Source organism: Takifugu rubripes, chromosome 17, assembly GCF_901000725.2.
Source record: "Takifugu rubripes chromosome 17, fTakRub1.2, whole genome shotgun sequence".
Lineage (NCBI taxonomy): Eukaryota > Metazoa > Chordata > Actinopteri > Tetraodontiformes > Tetraodontidae > Takifugu > Takifugu rubripes.
Window position 1 is genome coordinate 13,862,767 of NC_042301.1, and position 17,234 is coordinate 13,880,000.

The window sequence follows — 17,234 nt, forward strand, 5'->3', positions numbered from 1 at the left end:
CTGAATCCTTAAAAAAAGCAACTGAATGCAAGATGATACATGAGGTTTAGGAAGCAAAAGGACGGAATCCATGTTTTGATTATTAATAAAAACAAAATAACAAGCATATTTGAGTTTGACTCAATATAAAAATATCTGGACATCTACATAGCAGAGCCTACTGAAAAGGGAAGGGGGCTGTTTGTGTTCTTAATTTATTATTTACATATTTATTATTACATTACGCGTATTAAGAGTACAAATTGCTAGAACAGAAACACCTGGATGGACGTTCTAATGAGGACAGCTGAAGAAATCCAACAATGTGTCTTCAAGCCAGATTCAGAACGAGTGAGGCCATCTAGAAAACATGTCCTGCCAAACTTATGAGAGGAATACTGAGAAGATCAAAAGCTTCTTTCTTGTTCATAATGTACTGCTGAAGCGGTAAATTAGCCAGTGCCTGAGCCTAAGGCATGCGTGAAACTAGCAGCACACGTCGGTCTGGTCACAGTAGGAGGGTGGTGTGTGTGTGTGTGTGTGTGTTGAAGAGTTCAAGACAAAGGTTGGCAGAAACAGGGTCAGATAAATCACATGATTCTCAACAGACCATTTCCGTCATTTCCATTCTCTATAGCTTTGATCTAATCTGGGTGAACAGGAAACAGTGAGGTGTGTGTATGTTTATTCATCCCCCCCCCTGCCCCCCCATGCTGTATTAGTCATTACTGGCTGTACAGTATATACTACGGTACTTTACCTGTCTTCGGACGGAACTATTGGCTCTACGATGAAGGATCTGATCCTCTTGTCTGAGATCTGGTCCTTGGGAACAGCTCCGGGGAGGGTCGGGCCAGGACGTCTCAACCTGCTCTGTTGCTGCCGTCTGTGAGAAAAGCAACGCAGAGCGTATGTGAGCTGCAGCCCATCAGTTATATTTCATGGTGAAAATCACAAGTGAAAATTCGAAGCTTAAGCAACAGCGTGGAGATGATTTCATTGGGAGCAAATATAAACCGCTTACAGACCTTTCTGAGATGTGGGCAATTATTACAAATCCAATTACACCAACATTAAAAAAAACGAGAAACACGTCAACACCCAAAAATGATTCAGTCTGTGCTAAGACCAGCAGATGGGACATCACTGTAAATGGCTCATCACCATCTCTAAAGTTATCGAGATACAAATTGCCAGTGTTATACAAACATATGGCATCCATTTAGGTGAGGTGAAGGTTCTTCCCCCTCGCAATTCCCACAACAGCTACAAGATCATCGCTGGCATTACCATTGCTAATTCTTCCCTTCTTTTTTATATATAAAATCGTACATCTTGCTGTTGGCCTGTCTTTACTCCATCCATGTAAAATTAAACCCAAACAAACCATCAAAACTCAAACTAAATCCCGTTGGCTCACGCGTTCTGCGGTTGTGTAGGAGGAAAGAATTCAGTAATAAAAGAAAAACTGTGAGGTTTAAGCTATGTTAAGCTTCAGAGGTTTCAGATTGAAAGAAGCAACATTGGATAAGGTGAACTTATCTTTATACCACTTGATTCTGTCACCTTAGTGCATAAATTGGCCCCAAATCTTAAAAAGTGTTAAACACTCGAATCCCTGTGTGCGCCCTCCAAATATCAAAAACGCCTCTAATCTAAACTGTGGACTCGGCATTTTCGGGAAAACGGTGTTTGGAGTAAAACTGCCGAGGAAGTCATCACCTTTTTGCCAACAAGTCCTGATTGCATTATCAGAAACCTGGCATCTGGGCGTGACCTTGTTAACTGCCAGGGTAATCAACTTTAACCAAAGGGGAGGAGAGGGGATGATAAATTATTAGTGAGGAAGATTTTGTTCATGTTTTATTAAATTGGCCTGTCAAAAGGGGTTGGTCAAATTATCTGGGGCCTCGTTTATTGGAGGCCGGCCATATTGGCACATCTGTTACAATTATTTATAATTTCCAGCGAGTCAGGAGGACGAACAGTTTTTTTCGGCATCATCTTTATAAAGTACTTTAAAAATGATCCTATTTAGGAGAGTCGGAGAATTTCTTTACTCACGAGCTCTCCCCTCCTGGTCCTGAGCTTATTCCAAAAACAGAAACTGACAAATAAAATCGGCAAAAGATTAAATGAAGTAAATCGAGCTTTTCAGATTTAAAGGTTTATTGAAATGAATGGACGCAGAATAAGCAGGGATGATTAAAGGAGCATGAGAAGGCATCCAGGTGCAAAGAAAAAAAGGGAAAGGATGGGGGGTGGGGGGAAAGCCAGTCTGGTAATTACTGAACACGATTAGGTTCTTGGGGGAACTTGTCTGGCACTCATCGCTCTCATTGGTGAGGATGCGGCAGGCAGGACCATATGGAGCGAGGCTTGTGATTGTGCTCCCTGAAGCTCGTGACCCGTCTGCTGCCGAGCCCTTGAGCTGAATGTGAAATGAGACTTGCCAGACCTAATGTTCTACACATGCACCATTTATGCCACAAAACAAATCTGATCAATTTTAATTATGTCACAGCTATAATCAGGAGGGGCCCTGCCGCGCAAACACGCACCACTACATCCGTGCACATACTCGCACAGGCTGAGAGGTCCGTGTTAGGGGGCACGCACCCCCACCCCACCCCACCCCACCAGACCAAGTGCACTTTGTAAACATCACGGTGATTCTTCAAAGAAAACATGCCACAATACACAGGAGTTCGGAATAACCGGGAAAGCGACTTTATAGAAGGACAAAGCGCGGTGGCTGGGATGTCAGGCACATGTGTGTTATTGTGCGTGCGTACATAGCCCGAGACCTCCCACACAGTCTCCTCGGGCCGAGTGTTTTACACTCGAATGTGTGAGCGGCCGTATCTGCCGCAGCGCACGGCTGTTCTTCATTAATGAGGTGAGCTGTGCAGCAAAGAGGTTCCCATCTAATGAGAGCAGTTGAGATGGAAAAAAAACACACACACAATGCTGGATCCTGTGTCATTAGTGTGGTCCTGGCCCTGGACATGGCCTGGTTCCAAACACACACAATCGTCTTGACAACACTTAGTGAAAAGAACAGTGGAGTGTCATTTTAAAGCAGTATTAAAAAACAGAACATGAGTTATCTCTAAAAATATTGCTCTGTGTGGACTGAAGAGGGATATAAACACACAAGCAGGGTACACTAACCGTTTAACTCCTGACGTTTAGGCTTGAGAATGGGGTTCCGAATGATAGGAAAAACAACATGTAAAAGTGTTTTAAAAAAATCCACAACAAGCTTTTCATCAGTTACCTGCGGGCTACAACAGTGCGTAAAACAGCACTGAAAATACGTTGTACATAAAAACACACAGAAAACCCTCTGGTTGACCTCTTCCTCTTTGACGGGCTGTTGGTTGGAAATTATTTTCAGATTGTTGTTTTAATGATGACTATGATCAAAAGGAAAGCCTCACCTAAGCCAAACGCGACCCTGCAGAGAGGTGGGTGTATCTGTGCAGGCGTGTGTTTGCCACTACTACTTTAATTACACGTCTAAAAGTCCAAATTATAAAACAGAAGTTACGAACCGGTAGCGCATTTTAAAAACTGTATTAGCCTCCCCACGCACTGTGATAAGCCACCATTTCTTCTGTGGAAAATACGGTGTAAAATAAAGAGTTTCAACAATGGCACCAAAGTCGCAAGGACTTTTATATTGATAGGAAACTTTGCTGGATTGAAAGAGCTTGCCTAATTTCCCCTTTCCAGTGCTGATGAGAGTGTAACCAGTGCTTTGAAAGAGCGCCCATTTGCCCGTACAATTACCAACTTACCACTCATTTACTGTGGGGCAGCCTCCAGAAAGCCTGGGGTCTGTTATGGATTATAATGCTGGTCTTTAATCACCGCAAAACTCCGACAATGGCCAAACACTGAACCGGTGTAAAATGTACTGATGCGGTTTGGAGACATCTGATGATTAAACGTTCATTTTAGCGAGCTTTTTGTGGACTAATGAGGGCTGTGCCTGCTCCAAGACTCGGATGGTGACTACCCAAACTGGCAATGCCATCCTCCCAACTTGGCTGTTTGTTTAGATTGTATCTTACTGCGCGTGGGGGTCATCCAGTTGCTGATAACTGTCCAGGCCCTGGAGCTGAAAGATTGGGGCGCAAGGCCATTTTTCCATCCGTGATTATGGAGGAACCATTTCACAATTTTAGTGCAGACATCTATATTATTTACTCTGAAAATATTTCATATTTTCTGCACGTGTTGCCTTAGCAAATCGATTACTGAGGCTACAGACCAACTGACAAAAAAAAGGATGATTAAACTGGATAAACCTTTATTATTTGACATCCTGGCAGAATCTTTCATTATTCTCAACATTAAACATGTTAAGCTGGCAGTAAAGCCTTAACTTGATACAAGACTGGAAGACATACAACAGCACGGTGTGGAAATACAACACAATGGGTGTTATTCCTTTCACCCGCCCTACTCCTTTCTCCCCCCACCACCTTCCACAAAACCACCGTGGGAGGGGTGTTCAAAGCTGCTGCTCTGGTCCGTATTCAAATGAGTGCTGCGTTTCCCTTCGGTGCCCCCGTTGTGATCAACACTTTGATCACCTCCAATGGTAACTTCCACCATAACATTTAAAATTAAAATCAAATCTGCCCTAACAAGCTAAGCATTAGAATTTAACAGGTGTTCGGGAGGAAGTTGTTACAGAATTTGCGATTATGTGCTCAGATACACACACCTTCATTCAAACACACAAGCTCGCAGACACATACCTGCACACAGACGCACAACCTGTCAGTGAAATTACAGAGCGGGAAACAGAAAGCCCTCCTGACTGAGCGCTATACCTTGGGATACCTGATCTGTTCACTTTGATGTCAGTCGGTAAGAAAGTTAAAGAAACAAATCAGCCAGAGAGCAGCTACATGTGCTCAGCAAACAAAACTTAATATTAATTCCAACATAGATTATTGTGCACCGAATTTCTGTAATTACACCTCAGGCCTACAAGTATGACCCCCCCCCCCTCCCGTTCAGCCTGACCTAGCTGTAGAAAAGGCCCAGGGTAAAGGGTCAGTGCAGCATGCATGCACACTCGCACATATATGCAGCGTGCATACATACAAGCCCATCTTCTCTAAATGTCGTATTAATTACTGGGGGAACGCTGCAGCATTGTATTTAATTACTGGCTAAATGATGTATTTATATTTCGCTGCTGGTTAAATTAGGAGGGTTAAGTGAGGCAGCGTGATTGTAACTCATTTAACATTTGAGCTGATATCTTTTAACTTCCACAGTCTGGGAGCAGCGTTATCAGAAGTACCAACAAATTAAATAAAACCACTAGAGCCTACAAGGCCAAAGGAACTACTGCTTCTGCAATAATATCACCAGTAATTAGCATATTATAACATGTTCTGGAACTATATGAAGCACTTTAAGACCCAGTTGAGACAAATGTAAAGCCTGAAGCTAATGATTGATTGATGAACATAAGCTTGTATCAAAGAGTACAAAATATGGATACGCACTTTGCCTCTCAGTCTTTGACACTCTGTAGTCCACACATCAATCAGCACATCCTATGAAGCTGTTAAACTGTGACAATTAAACTGTGGCAGCAGCATTAACCAGAGTCTCCACTGCCCTGAGGTGGCGATTCAAAGGCACTGAGCCGAAGCCCAAACGCCACATTGGCTGACAGAAGCACAAATGTAACTCCGACATCACCTTCAAGAACATTATTGGACTAAATCACCCCTCTCCACCTCTTACATATCTTTGGTATCTGACCGGTGTGTGATAAAAGGTTTCTCAGGTGGTTGGGTGGGCAGAAAGTGTCGGTGAGGGTCCGGGACCGACATCAGAAAACTGACATGAAAGACTTGGCGCTCAGACATGAATAGGTTGAGGATGAAGTAGAGAGGTGTTAAAAGAGCAACACTTACAAAAAGAAAGCTGCTGGAGGCCACGCTGGTGCCTGCCAGTTCTTACTGTGCTTACTAATCAACCTCCATCCTGCCTTATATTTACAGTTACACTAAACATTTGACTGACAGATGGATCACAATGACACTTTTTATGGAACAACTTTAAAGCATCTGTTGCTGTAAGGATTAAGAAAGAAATCACTGTTTAAACTAAAAAAAAAAAATTCAAAGCACCTGATAAACTTTAAAGAGGCTTCTGTTGAGGACAAAGACTTGTAATTACCTTAAAGTTGGTTTGTTTGGCTGATGAGGGCTGGATGGTGGTGGGTTCAGCCTGCTGCTGCAGCTGGATTTGTTGCTGCTGTAGCTGGGACTGAAGCTGCAAGGTGTCCTTGTCCCTCTGCGCCAGCAGAGCACACGTCTCCTGGTGACTTTGGCGGAGGTTGGCCTCGCTCGAGACGAGGGCCTGGTAGCACTGACTCAACTCTGTGTACAGCTACCCACCGAAATAAACATAAATAAAACAGTAGAAAAGGCAGGAGGACACCACAAGAAGAATTTAGGAACAGAGTAGGAAAAGTCCTTTCCCATTTAGATAGAGGCTATAGTGACTCAGCAGAGGGTATATTAATAGTAGCTGAAATGAGATTTGAGGCTCTACATGTGTACAAATGTGCGATTACCCTCTGATAGGACGAGGCGTCAGCAGTATGTGCTTCTTCTTGGTTCCTCAGGACTTTCTGTGTATCCAGGTTGAGTCCTTCCAGTTGCTTGATCAGTTGGCTCTGCTCAGCTGCATGTGCTGCACTCTGTCTGTAGAGCGTCTGCACCTCTGCATAGTCACGTCTACATTCACACATAGACAAAACAGGTTATATGAATTTATAAGATGCATCGTGATTGTGAGACATGATGTTTTCTCGTTTAAAAATCACAACATCAGAGTGAAACCTGTGCGCCCCAAGGAATCCGCACAAAGCGTTTTACTAACTTATAAGGACACCTTTAATCGCCGAGCTAAAACCTTAAGACCGGTCTCCAGCCCAGGTGTGACTGACACATCAGAGTGCCTCTGGCATTAAAACAGAAAAGTAGTTAAAAAAGGTTGAGCTTACCACTAAGACTCCTACAGTTCTCACAGTTTTTATCATATCGACTAAAGCTTAACCAAAGCCTGCCCCGTTTTCCCTTTTCTTCCTTTTTTAAAGCACATGCACTATGCAGGGCTTATCAAGTGGCTTTATGTGAGCCTGAGTGGGAGAAGCCTGTGACACCCACAAGCCTTAGTGCGGAGAGCGGCACGCATTTTGCTCTGATATAATATGCACATATAGGCTGTAAGCAGATAAAAAGAAAGAGAGAAAAGACTCTAAAGTGGGATGTTTTCACCGTACTGAAGTTGAATGAGTTGGGCCTCTGTTGCTGCTGCTTCCTTTTCTTTAGAGGAAAGCTGGTCTTCCAGGTCGCTGCAGTGGCTCTGCAAGCCGGACAGCTGTTGCCAAGAGTTGTGCAGTTCCTCTTCCAGTTGCTGATGGAGAAGAACAAAACAATAGATGCAGGTTCGATAAAATAAGTCAAAGTATCACGAACCATTGTCGATCAAATTCGATAACCGCGAGGACTCAAAAAGCACGTTTCGCAGGAGGCCATCAAACAAGGTGTTGGACAAGTTACAGACAAGTTTAATTAAGAAAGTAGACGAAGGTGAATACCCTAGCATGTCTAAAATGTGTTGCAAAGCATCATCACCACTATAACAAATGACAAAAGCTCATTCAATCATTCAACACTTAGGAACAAAAAGAACAATGATCCAGATCGTCTGGTAACTAATTAAAAAACAAACACCAAAAGGTGGTTTAAACAGCAATAACTCATTTAAATTTGGGAGAGCGCGAGACGTAACGCAGCAGGCATCGCTTCTCCATCTCTGCTAGTTAATTTTTCATCGCTGCGCAAAGCCTTTGCCATGTCAAACAAATTGGCATGATGTATCCACAGCATCACCCATGTTCTCCATCTCCATATTTCAGAATTGAAGTGTGATACAAAAAAAAAGGAAAGGAACAGGTGGAGTGTCTTAGGCTGTGATGGATGTGCATAGGTGAGTTCCTGGGCTTCATCCAATCCAAGTGTAATTACTCTGCAGCCCTGACTTATTCAAGACTTTCTGCCTGCCATCATTCGACTGGCGTACAAAGCGTTAGCTTACAAGGGAGGACGAGGGGTGTCTTGGAACTTGGGTTTTGAAAGGCAAATGACTGGTGTGAGGAGATGTCACCCAGTAGATTGATGAAATGTCAATTAGAATTCGAGGAAATTGGACTGTTTGAATGTTTGAAGAGCCACTTCGCTCTCATAGTTGTTTACAATCCCCGCAGAGGCTGAGGAAGGATACTCACAAAACTCCTTGGTTAAAGTTCAGGAGGAATTAATGACAGAAACATCTGTGATTCATTCACCTACACACAAATGTTTTCACAAAAGTTCATTATAAGTTTTCAGCCATCTCAATTCATTTACCACCACATAAGTGTAACCTCCGCTCTCTCTCTCTGCTCGCTGAATTGTAATTTTTCTTTCCTTTGAATGTGAACTCCGCAAAATTAAATTATGCGTTTTTGATGCCTTTTCATATTCATATGCTGAGGAAGAAAAAGGATGAAGGATCAGACATCATCAGACAGTTCAAGGAATGCAAAAGAAAAAGATGGTGTGTTTTTTAATGGCGCCGTCTGTCCCCGCGCTCGTACCTTGACTTTGGTCTGGGCAGCATCAATCTGCTCTTGTTGCCTGTTGGCCTGCCTCTGTTTCTCCTCCAGGTCAGCTCGCAGGGTGGCACAGCAGGACGTTAATCCCTCTTTCTCCTTCTCCAGAGCCAGCACCACCTGCCGTTCCTCCTCCTCCTTCATCCTGCTCTCCTGCTTCAATTCCTAGATAACAGAAGAAGGAGAGCAGAGGGTCAGGAGGGCCAGATAAACAGTAGCGACTGACGGAGAGAAACAGAACAGGCAGGGCTTCAAACTGAGAGATTAAAAAAATGTAAGAGACAAATACAAAAGGAAAAAGCAACCTGTGGGGCTGAGACTGAGATGAATATGTAAACAGCAGACTGACTTGACTACAGACGCCCCCTATATGGGCTGTTGATTAGCCAAGGTCACCTGGTGCTGCCGTATGACCGGGCCCACGTGGCCAGATGCTGGCGAGAGGCGAGTCGTGCCGCAAGAGTCGGGCTCACGCAGGTGCAGGGGCCAGTCTGTCGACTTTAATGACAGGCTCCTAATGAGAATGGTGAATGCTCCAAGACCCATTAGACTCAACCCAGGTCTCCTTTGATGCTGTCCCCTACAATTTCTCACCATGAGACCTCGCCAAGACGGTATGAGGAGCATTCCTTTATCAATTAATCATACCCAGGTCCTATCTAAGCATAATTAGGGAGAAGCCACACTATTACGTGCACACTTTTCACTTTCCCCCACTGAAGCAGTCATTAAGTATTAATCTGCAAGTTAACAACCAGCTTTCCTCCCTCTCCATCCTCCTCTTTCGTACACATACACAGGGACTTCTCAACTGCCAAGAATTCTCTGTTGGAAATAAAAAGAAATAAGACTAAAAGGAGAATGGGATGGGACAGCTTGGTTAAAAAGACATAAGAGGAGGAAAGAATCCAAGACCCAGAGACACAATGCTCCCGGGATGACTCTTCTTCTATCCATTCTCAGTGATTCTAATGCCAGTGGTTAACGGCTCAGGGGACCTGTCGTGTTCAGTGGTACACAGAAAAAAAGGCTTTCCACCTCTGAGGCCCACACCCATCAATCCATCCATCTTCTCTTGCCCACCTCAGATTTGTTCCACCAACCTTTAGTTCTTGACTGTTATTGAGCGTTTGTTCTCGGAGCGCCGTCAGCTCCTTCATCAGAGCACTCTGATCGTCCACTGTCGTCTTCTTCGGCGCCAGGCGTTCCATCTCCTGCTGTTGCGCCACCACTTTCTGCGGGAGACGGCGAGAAAAGGCACAAACACAACGAAAAGGGAAACGGAGCCACAGGTTACATCATGCGTCCAAGTCTTGGAAAACTGGGTTTTGTTCTCTCCAGAGTCAAAATTAGGAAAAGTTAAGGAGTTCAAAGATGCCACTCATTAAAAGTAATTTAAAAAAATCTGTAACACTAAAAAGAGTGGTAATTACGAAAACTCCCAATAGGGTGTTATATTAAATGTCTTATTAACGTTGTACAAGAAAACGTTCAAAAATTAGGTTTTCATCGACTCAGGAGTTTCTTTGAATTTGCCGTTACATTGTGGTCACAGTCAAACTGATTTATTAAACGTGTGTCACAAAATATTATGCTGGCATTGCTTTGCTTCATGGTTTTTGGTAGCCTTTGTGGCCTTAGCGAGACAAGGCTGGCTTCTTAACACTGCATCAGCTGGGGTTTGACATTGGCCTGGTAATCCACAGCCTTCTGTGGGTACCCCCTCTTCTCAAATAACACTGTGCTCTGGGATGCAATTAATTGCCATGTTGAAGGGGGGGAATCACTCAGATATATCCAGATAGTGGATTTAGCGCTCCTCACTACTCTTAGCTTGCTGCACTAAGAACAGAGGGGCTTTAATAGAGATTTATACTGGAGAGCGGAAAATAAATTCAAACGTTGATAATGAGTTAGACAAGAACAATTTGAACCCCGCCAGTGCTCAATTGATAGAAAAGAAAAAAAGAGGGGTTCGGCCAAATTAAGAGGTCTCGGACAGAAAGATTAGCATTTGAAATTTCCCAGTGCAGTTCAAATATGAGAGCTAATTATGTTACAAAAATGGAAAGGTGTGGAAAAAAGGGGGGCAAAGAGCAGCAGATATATAAAAAAAAATCCTTATCAAAGTTGGACAGTGAAGATATTAAAAGGAGAGTAAGAGCCTCTGCGGATTCAGTGGACCGTGGTTCACAAGTCAAATCTCAATCTCGAATCCAATTATTCACTATTTGGGCATGTATGGCTCAAAAGTGCAGAAATGATGACCAATGACACAGCACAGAGCTCAGACCCATAAATGAGACTCCATATAGGAAGTTTTCTCACTTTCCGGGAGATCATTTGTATTGGAAAGCGCCTTGAAACAATTTTGATTGTATAAGACGCTATATAAATAAAGATTGATTTGATTTGATTTGATTGAGATAACAACTTTGGCTATTTCTTTGACAATTTTTTGTAAAAATAAATCCCGGGACTGATAATTATCAGTCCTGAGATTAACTTTGCACATAAAGCAACACAATACTACAGGTCAACATATTTATAGCCGCTCAGGATCACTGATTTTTCCAAGAAGAAATTCTGTATCACTTTTTCTGATTACATGTGTGAAAACAACTTTATTGGCTTCAGTGATGAAAATCGCTTACATCTACATAGAAACGCGACGTGATGACGTGATCTGGTTTCATACAGGCGGTAACTATTGCTCGGCTGAGGGAGAAAAAGCACCGGCTGATGACTCCATTGCAGCCAGTCTCATTAAGTATGAACATGACTCTCAGTGAGGGACACTAATGAAGGGGACTGACAGTTGATTCAATGAAGTGATGATGATGATGTAGAGAAAATTAGATTAGTGGCGTTATTATTGTCTGCCATCATCTGATCAAGGAATATTGTTCAGGTTGAAAAATGAATAAATGAGGAGACAAAAGAATTAAAATGATGGAGGTGTTTAGTTAAACATAGACGAGCTGTGCTGCTGATGAGCTTTTACATGTAATAAGTGAATTATTTTTGAGGATATATGCCACAAAGAAAAACCATACCATACCTGTTCCAGCTCCTCTATCATATGGTCTTTGAACTGGAGGATCTCCAACACTTTCCTGTCTCTCATCTCAGCTTTGTGCTTTTCACTAGTAAAAAGAGAGGAAACATATTAAGCAAGACAAGAGTTGCTGAACTTTTTTTCTCCAGCTCACAATCACCTCTTTTCTCATAATGAACTTTTAGGGGAGCCATATACAAGCTGTCATTTGGGGCCCCGTTTGTTTCAACTACTTCAGGCCACCAGGGGCCACCCATTCCCTCCACTCATCACTTGCTCTTCTGATCATCCCACTCCCCTGACAGACACTGAAATAAGTATGCAGCATCCCCGAAGGAGCCGTAATGCAGGCTGACCTCGGTACACTCCTCCTTCTTGTATACTGGGCTGTGTTCACCATGTCCTGAGCATCCAACCAATCACTCTACAAGATCCACACAGAAAGGGGAGGGCGCATGGCAGTTCCCAGCGGGCACCGGCGCTTGACTGGAGTCGACACAATTACCATGTCAATATCCTCCTGCGCATCAGGTGATACGATACACACACACACTCTCTGGGTGCATGTTATCCCCACCAGTCACAGGGGACCAGAACACTTTGATGGGTTTTCTTCTGGGCCGATAAAGAAACTGAAGAGGGTGTGGAAAAAGGAGGCCCTAGTATTGAAGAACTCTCTGCATGCTGCTGCACGGTGATTTACCCCATTAGTGCTCTAGTAACAACTCAGACTGAAAAAAGTTAACAGTGGAGATAAAATTCAAGAGGAAGCTGAGGCGGGATACTCCTTACATCAAAAGCTAATTGAAAGAAAATTTAAAGTAAAATATTACATATATCCGATGGTAAAAACACCTAAAGCTCTTATTTCCTTTCCAGAAATTTCCCATGCCACTGTGTTTGCTGTGGCTTAGCCACTCTGCCAAAGAGGTCATATTTTATCTCCCAATTTATCCGATAAAGGCGAGCATTTGGCAAGAGTGTTTCAAGTGTCAGCGATGAGTGCAGCACAGGAAGAGTGTTTTCATTAAAGGGTTTCCATGGCTAAACTGCTAGACCGGGGATAAGACGGCTTAAATCAGCATCTGCACCAGATTCCGTCGTAACCCTAGTAGAATGGCCGAGGTGCCTTAAACACCCCTTCAACGACTTTCACACATATTTCCCTTCACTTGTGAGATAAAGGAATTTTCGGCTGTTGAGCCTTTCAGGTAGCAGTCTGAAAAAATAAAAAAAATCCACTCACCGCTCAACCACCAGGCTGACAGCCTGGGTCAAGTCTGGATTTGCCACTTGCAGGCGTTTCCACAGGGACCACACAAACTCCTTGTCTGCCTGCAAAATTAAAAATCAGCAAGTCAGCAGCAACACGGCCTAATACAGATAAATATCTTATGATTAATTTGTCTGAAAATACAGCCAAACATGGAAGGAAAGCAACAGCATGTGTCAGTGCTTTTTAATAGAAAACAAAAAAAAAAATGAATGGGACGCTCGACGACATTAGCATATGACAGAAGGGATACCCAATCAATAATTTAAATAGCCGGACTAAAATCAGTTTTGATCTGGCCTGCCTTCACTAATCATGATCTCTTAAGGGGAATCATCATCGCTGAGATGTGACCTTCGACTCAAGGGGAGCAAGCATTGACACTTGTCATAATGTACTATTTATGACTGGGGAGGGCCGGGATCCAAATCAAAACACAGCAGTCGAGCTTGTGTTTCCTTTATTAATCAGCTGCGCTCCGGATATGTTTTCCACTACAGCTCCAAAGTAACTAACCCCAAAGAAACTCAAAACTGATGACAGAGACAGTCATCTTCAAGTGTAGAAACCCAGCCAGGCCCTGACACATTTCCAATTCAAATTGTCTCACTGGTTTTTCAAACATTTTTAAGCTACATTACATTTAATGAGGGACATCTAAAAACTACATTTTCTGACATTAAAAGACAGAATTATACCAAATCGACCTAATACAAAATTATCTGATGAATTATGTTCACATCATCATAAGATAAAAGTCATCCCTCCCACTGGAATCTACTGGTCTCCAATTAGTACATGAATTTTAACCCCCTTCGCAAAAGTGTCTAATCAATTATTTACCAAAATGGCATAAGCAGACCTTGATAAGACCATGATCTGAACATATAAAGTGGAAGGACCGCAGATCTCTGTATGCATCACTGGGGTGTGTGTGTATACAGAGTGGGAGCTGGGTGGAAGGGGTAGAGTTCGTGCAAGATCAGCTCTGCGATGGAACTAACGATGAAATTAAAGACAGTGCGGTGGACTCGAAATAGGTGGTCTTCCTCCGCCTGGCCCGTGGCTGCTATTAGCAGTTCCACTGACAACTGATGGGCCTGATTCCTAATCAAGAGCACTCCGCCGTCATGTAGGTACTTAAACATGCACTGAATTTGTATTGGATTAAGGGTTAGTAATTAAACATGAATGTAGCCACTGCGATACCATGGGCTAAACATACCAAAGACAGCCACTGGAATTCAGCCACATATTAATAAAATTAGCGAGGTCTACGAGGAACATTTGCTGGCTGAGAGACGAGTCTTTGTAGTTAATGGTAGTCCTGAAGTACATCTTGCCAGAGACTTTAGACATCAATCGTATTCAAATGTTGCAATTTAAATGGTACACTGCAAGAGTAAAGGTCCCTATTAGATACACACTTTCTGATGTTCCACACAAGATCAGACCACCAAGGGTGGCCTCAATGTCGGTTCAGTGTCATTCAAGGACAGACATTCTGGAGTGAGGTTTTTAGCAACAATACAATTTATAATTCTTGGGAAAATTATGTGGATGCGACATACCGTAGATCACTTTTGGGAACACTCAAAACAGGCTCCAGAGAGATAATTATTTTATTTGTAAAACTGACATTATTCAAAATCAAGAGTATTTTTGGTGTCAAAATTTTCTAAAGGCAAAAAATTAAGGTTTTTATAAGAAACAGCACATGCTACACGCTGGATGCTACAGCCGCAGTTGTGAGAAATGCTGTAAAAAGTTCCTTCATGTTATTAGGCACCACCTGGTGGTGAATACATATCAATAATCCCTCACATCCACTCGGTTACAGTTCAACAATAAGAGGCTAAAGGCATCTTAAAGGCATCTTGAAAATGCTAAATCTTATACTGCACTTACGCCCTGCATATTTAATTAATTCAGTGAGATAGAGGAACACAAAAACCAGCTGTGAAGCTATGTACTCTGGTGAAATTAAACTTATAATGATGAACAATATTGTAGGGATAATCATTGTGTAATAGAAATAATGGATATAGTCAACCACGGGGGGAGAGACACGTTGTAAATAAACAAGATCTAACTTTGGAAGCTGTACATGAGATTGTGTTACACTTAACTGCATCTCAGTTAATACACCATATGACCAGCTATCAAATCAGTGTTTTACACTGGTTTAAACAGTTTGTTATGGATCCCAATGAAACGCTGTGAAATGAAAACATATAGGAGGAAAAGTGAACAGGTAATCTTTAGTTAGTTCGTTTCTATGCATCAGCTAAATATCCTAACTAGTGTGCTAACCATGTGTCATTACTGCCTGATCTAAATGGTTGTAAATTTGACAATTTCACGCTATTGTGCTGTGTCTCTTAGAACGACTCATTGTCACATGTTCATACATACCTGACATTGCATTAATTCATCTGATAGAGATTTCACTTGTTCCTCCAATGTCATGCTTCGATCTCCAGACATTTTGGGACTGAAAAGGGCGACATGGCATCTAACATTTAGAAGAATCTTAAGGATACGTTAGCAGCATCTCTGTTCTTAAACACAGCTCGCCTGTCGTTAGCTACAAGAGACGACTTTAGCATACTTGCAGACATTTAAACACGCTGAATGCACCTTTAAAAGTCACTTCAAAACTCGTTGCCTCTTACCCGTGTCAATATGCTTCTAACAACGTAGTCAAACAGAGGTTTTGCTATTTCCCACTAGGCATGTTGTTGTGGCTATTCTAGCTAACTTTAGCCACGAAAGTACTCTCAGTTTCAGTTTCAAGTGGGCTGCTGCGTCTAGAGGGAGTTTAATGTCAAGAGCAACGTCAGAAGACACTACTAATATTTCTTAGTAGTTTGAGGATCTCCCTAACTTCCTCATGTATGACAACGTTGTCAACAACTACAGAAACGCTCAGGCTCATCTGTTCCTCCCACGTCCACCTTATTTTCAAACATACCCGCCGTTTTCTGTTTTCTGTCGTAATCGCTTCGTTTTACGACAGCTACTAAAACATACGGCAGAACTGATGTTTGCATGAATATATAAAGTTCCACGGAAAAATACTTAACTGTGTTTAACGGAAACTTATCAAGAAAATACCAGGAGAAAAAAGTCTATAGTTTGGAGAAGAAAGTTTTATTGAATGCTATACTATATTGAATTTATTTTAAGAGGGGTTTATTTATACACCTAGTATTTAATTTTGCACCATGCACTATAGATTCAACCCATACTTGCACGTTTTTGCTGGTCAGTTATGAGTCACTGGATAGATTCATGATCAGATTTTGTGGTCAAATTTCTACATTATCGATAAAAAAAAAAAAGAAATAATCATTTATGAAAAGGACAGGAAACTATTTTATGATTAGAAATGCAACTGCAATTTTCCAATTTCAGATATGATTAGTCCAGTACACACATTTGGAGGGTCGCAACAGGATTATCAAACTTGTCGATATGTTTACACTCAAACCATTCAATATAATGTAAGAGAATACATTTGAGCAAGTAGCCTATAATGTTTTTGCCTTACCCCAAAAACATGTATTTGATTGAGATCTTTCATGGAAACAGACTGCAAATCCTTTAAATAAGAAAGATTAACTATTTGCAAAATAAATGATCTAACACTGTTTGTGTGTGGGGAAAAACAGCTGAGGTGATTTTTCGAAAAATGACAAATACATATGATATCTATGAAAATGTATAGTGTCATGATTTTGATATTACAGACATCTGCTGGATAGATCATACATGCATGTGCTGTTTGACAGAGCTGCGATTCTTAAAGATCAGCACCCAAATGAATAATGGAGGTATGATATTGATCTTTATGTAGTGCTTTATCTTCAAAATGTTGTTGTTCCTTTAATAGACACACTTATAGCTTCCCCTGATACTTGCCTTGTTTTATATGCTTTTAATGATCTGTTGTAAGGTCAAAGGCATTATGCACATTGGGATCATGAATCCATAATGGGAGCTTTTGAGAACCTGATGCAAGCTGGAGAAAATGAACAAAGACATGAAGGCCCATTTGACATCTGTTGCTGGTGAGACAGGACAACTCCACATTGTGTGGTTAATGTAGTTATGTGTCTATCTAGACCTGCAGCGCTGGGTGAGGGAGGAAAATGAAGAAATATGAGGACTGGCACTCCCCTTCAGCCAGACAAATGTTTCATCTGCTCACTCTGTTATGA

General features: G+C 42.1%; 1 protein-coding gene across 3 annotated transcripts in view; it reads right to left on the reverse strand.

Annotated features, from left to right (window-relative positions):
- The window catches only part of cntln (centlein, centrosomal protein), a 56,978-nt gene extending 40,996 nt beyond the window's left edge, over positions 1–15,982 (reverse strand). For 2 of the 3 annotated variants that reach the window (XM_011612912.2, XM_029851185.1), the window contains exons 1-10: positions 15,687–15,982; positions 15,427–15,505; positions 12,985–13,073; positions 11,742–11,826; positions 9,784–9,915; positions 8,666–8,845; positions 7,307–7,440; positions 6,596–6,758; positions 6,196–6,408; positions 740–865 (exon numbers count right to left, since the gene is read on the reverse strand). In XM_011612912.2, the coding sequence (XP_011611214.2) occupies positions 740–865; positions 6,196–6,408; positions 6,596–6,758; positions 7,307–7,440; positions 8,666–8,845; positions 9,784–9,915; positions 11,742–11,826; positions 12,985–13,073; positions 15,427–15,498 (1,194 nt within the window). In that variant the 5' untranslated portion in view covers positions 15,499–15,505; positions 15,687–15,982. Of the gene's footprint in view, positions 1–739; positions 866–6,195; positions 6,409–6,595; positions 6,759–7,306; positions 7,441–8,665; positions 8,846–9,783; positions 9,916–11,741; positions 11,827–12,984; positions 13,074–15,426; positions 15,507–15,686 lie in introns of all 3 variants that reach the window. The other variant, XM_011612913.2, reaches the window with a different exon arrangement.
- Between the last annotated feature and the right edge of the window lie 1,252 nt (positions 15,983–17,234).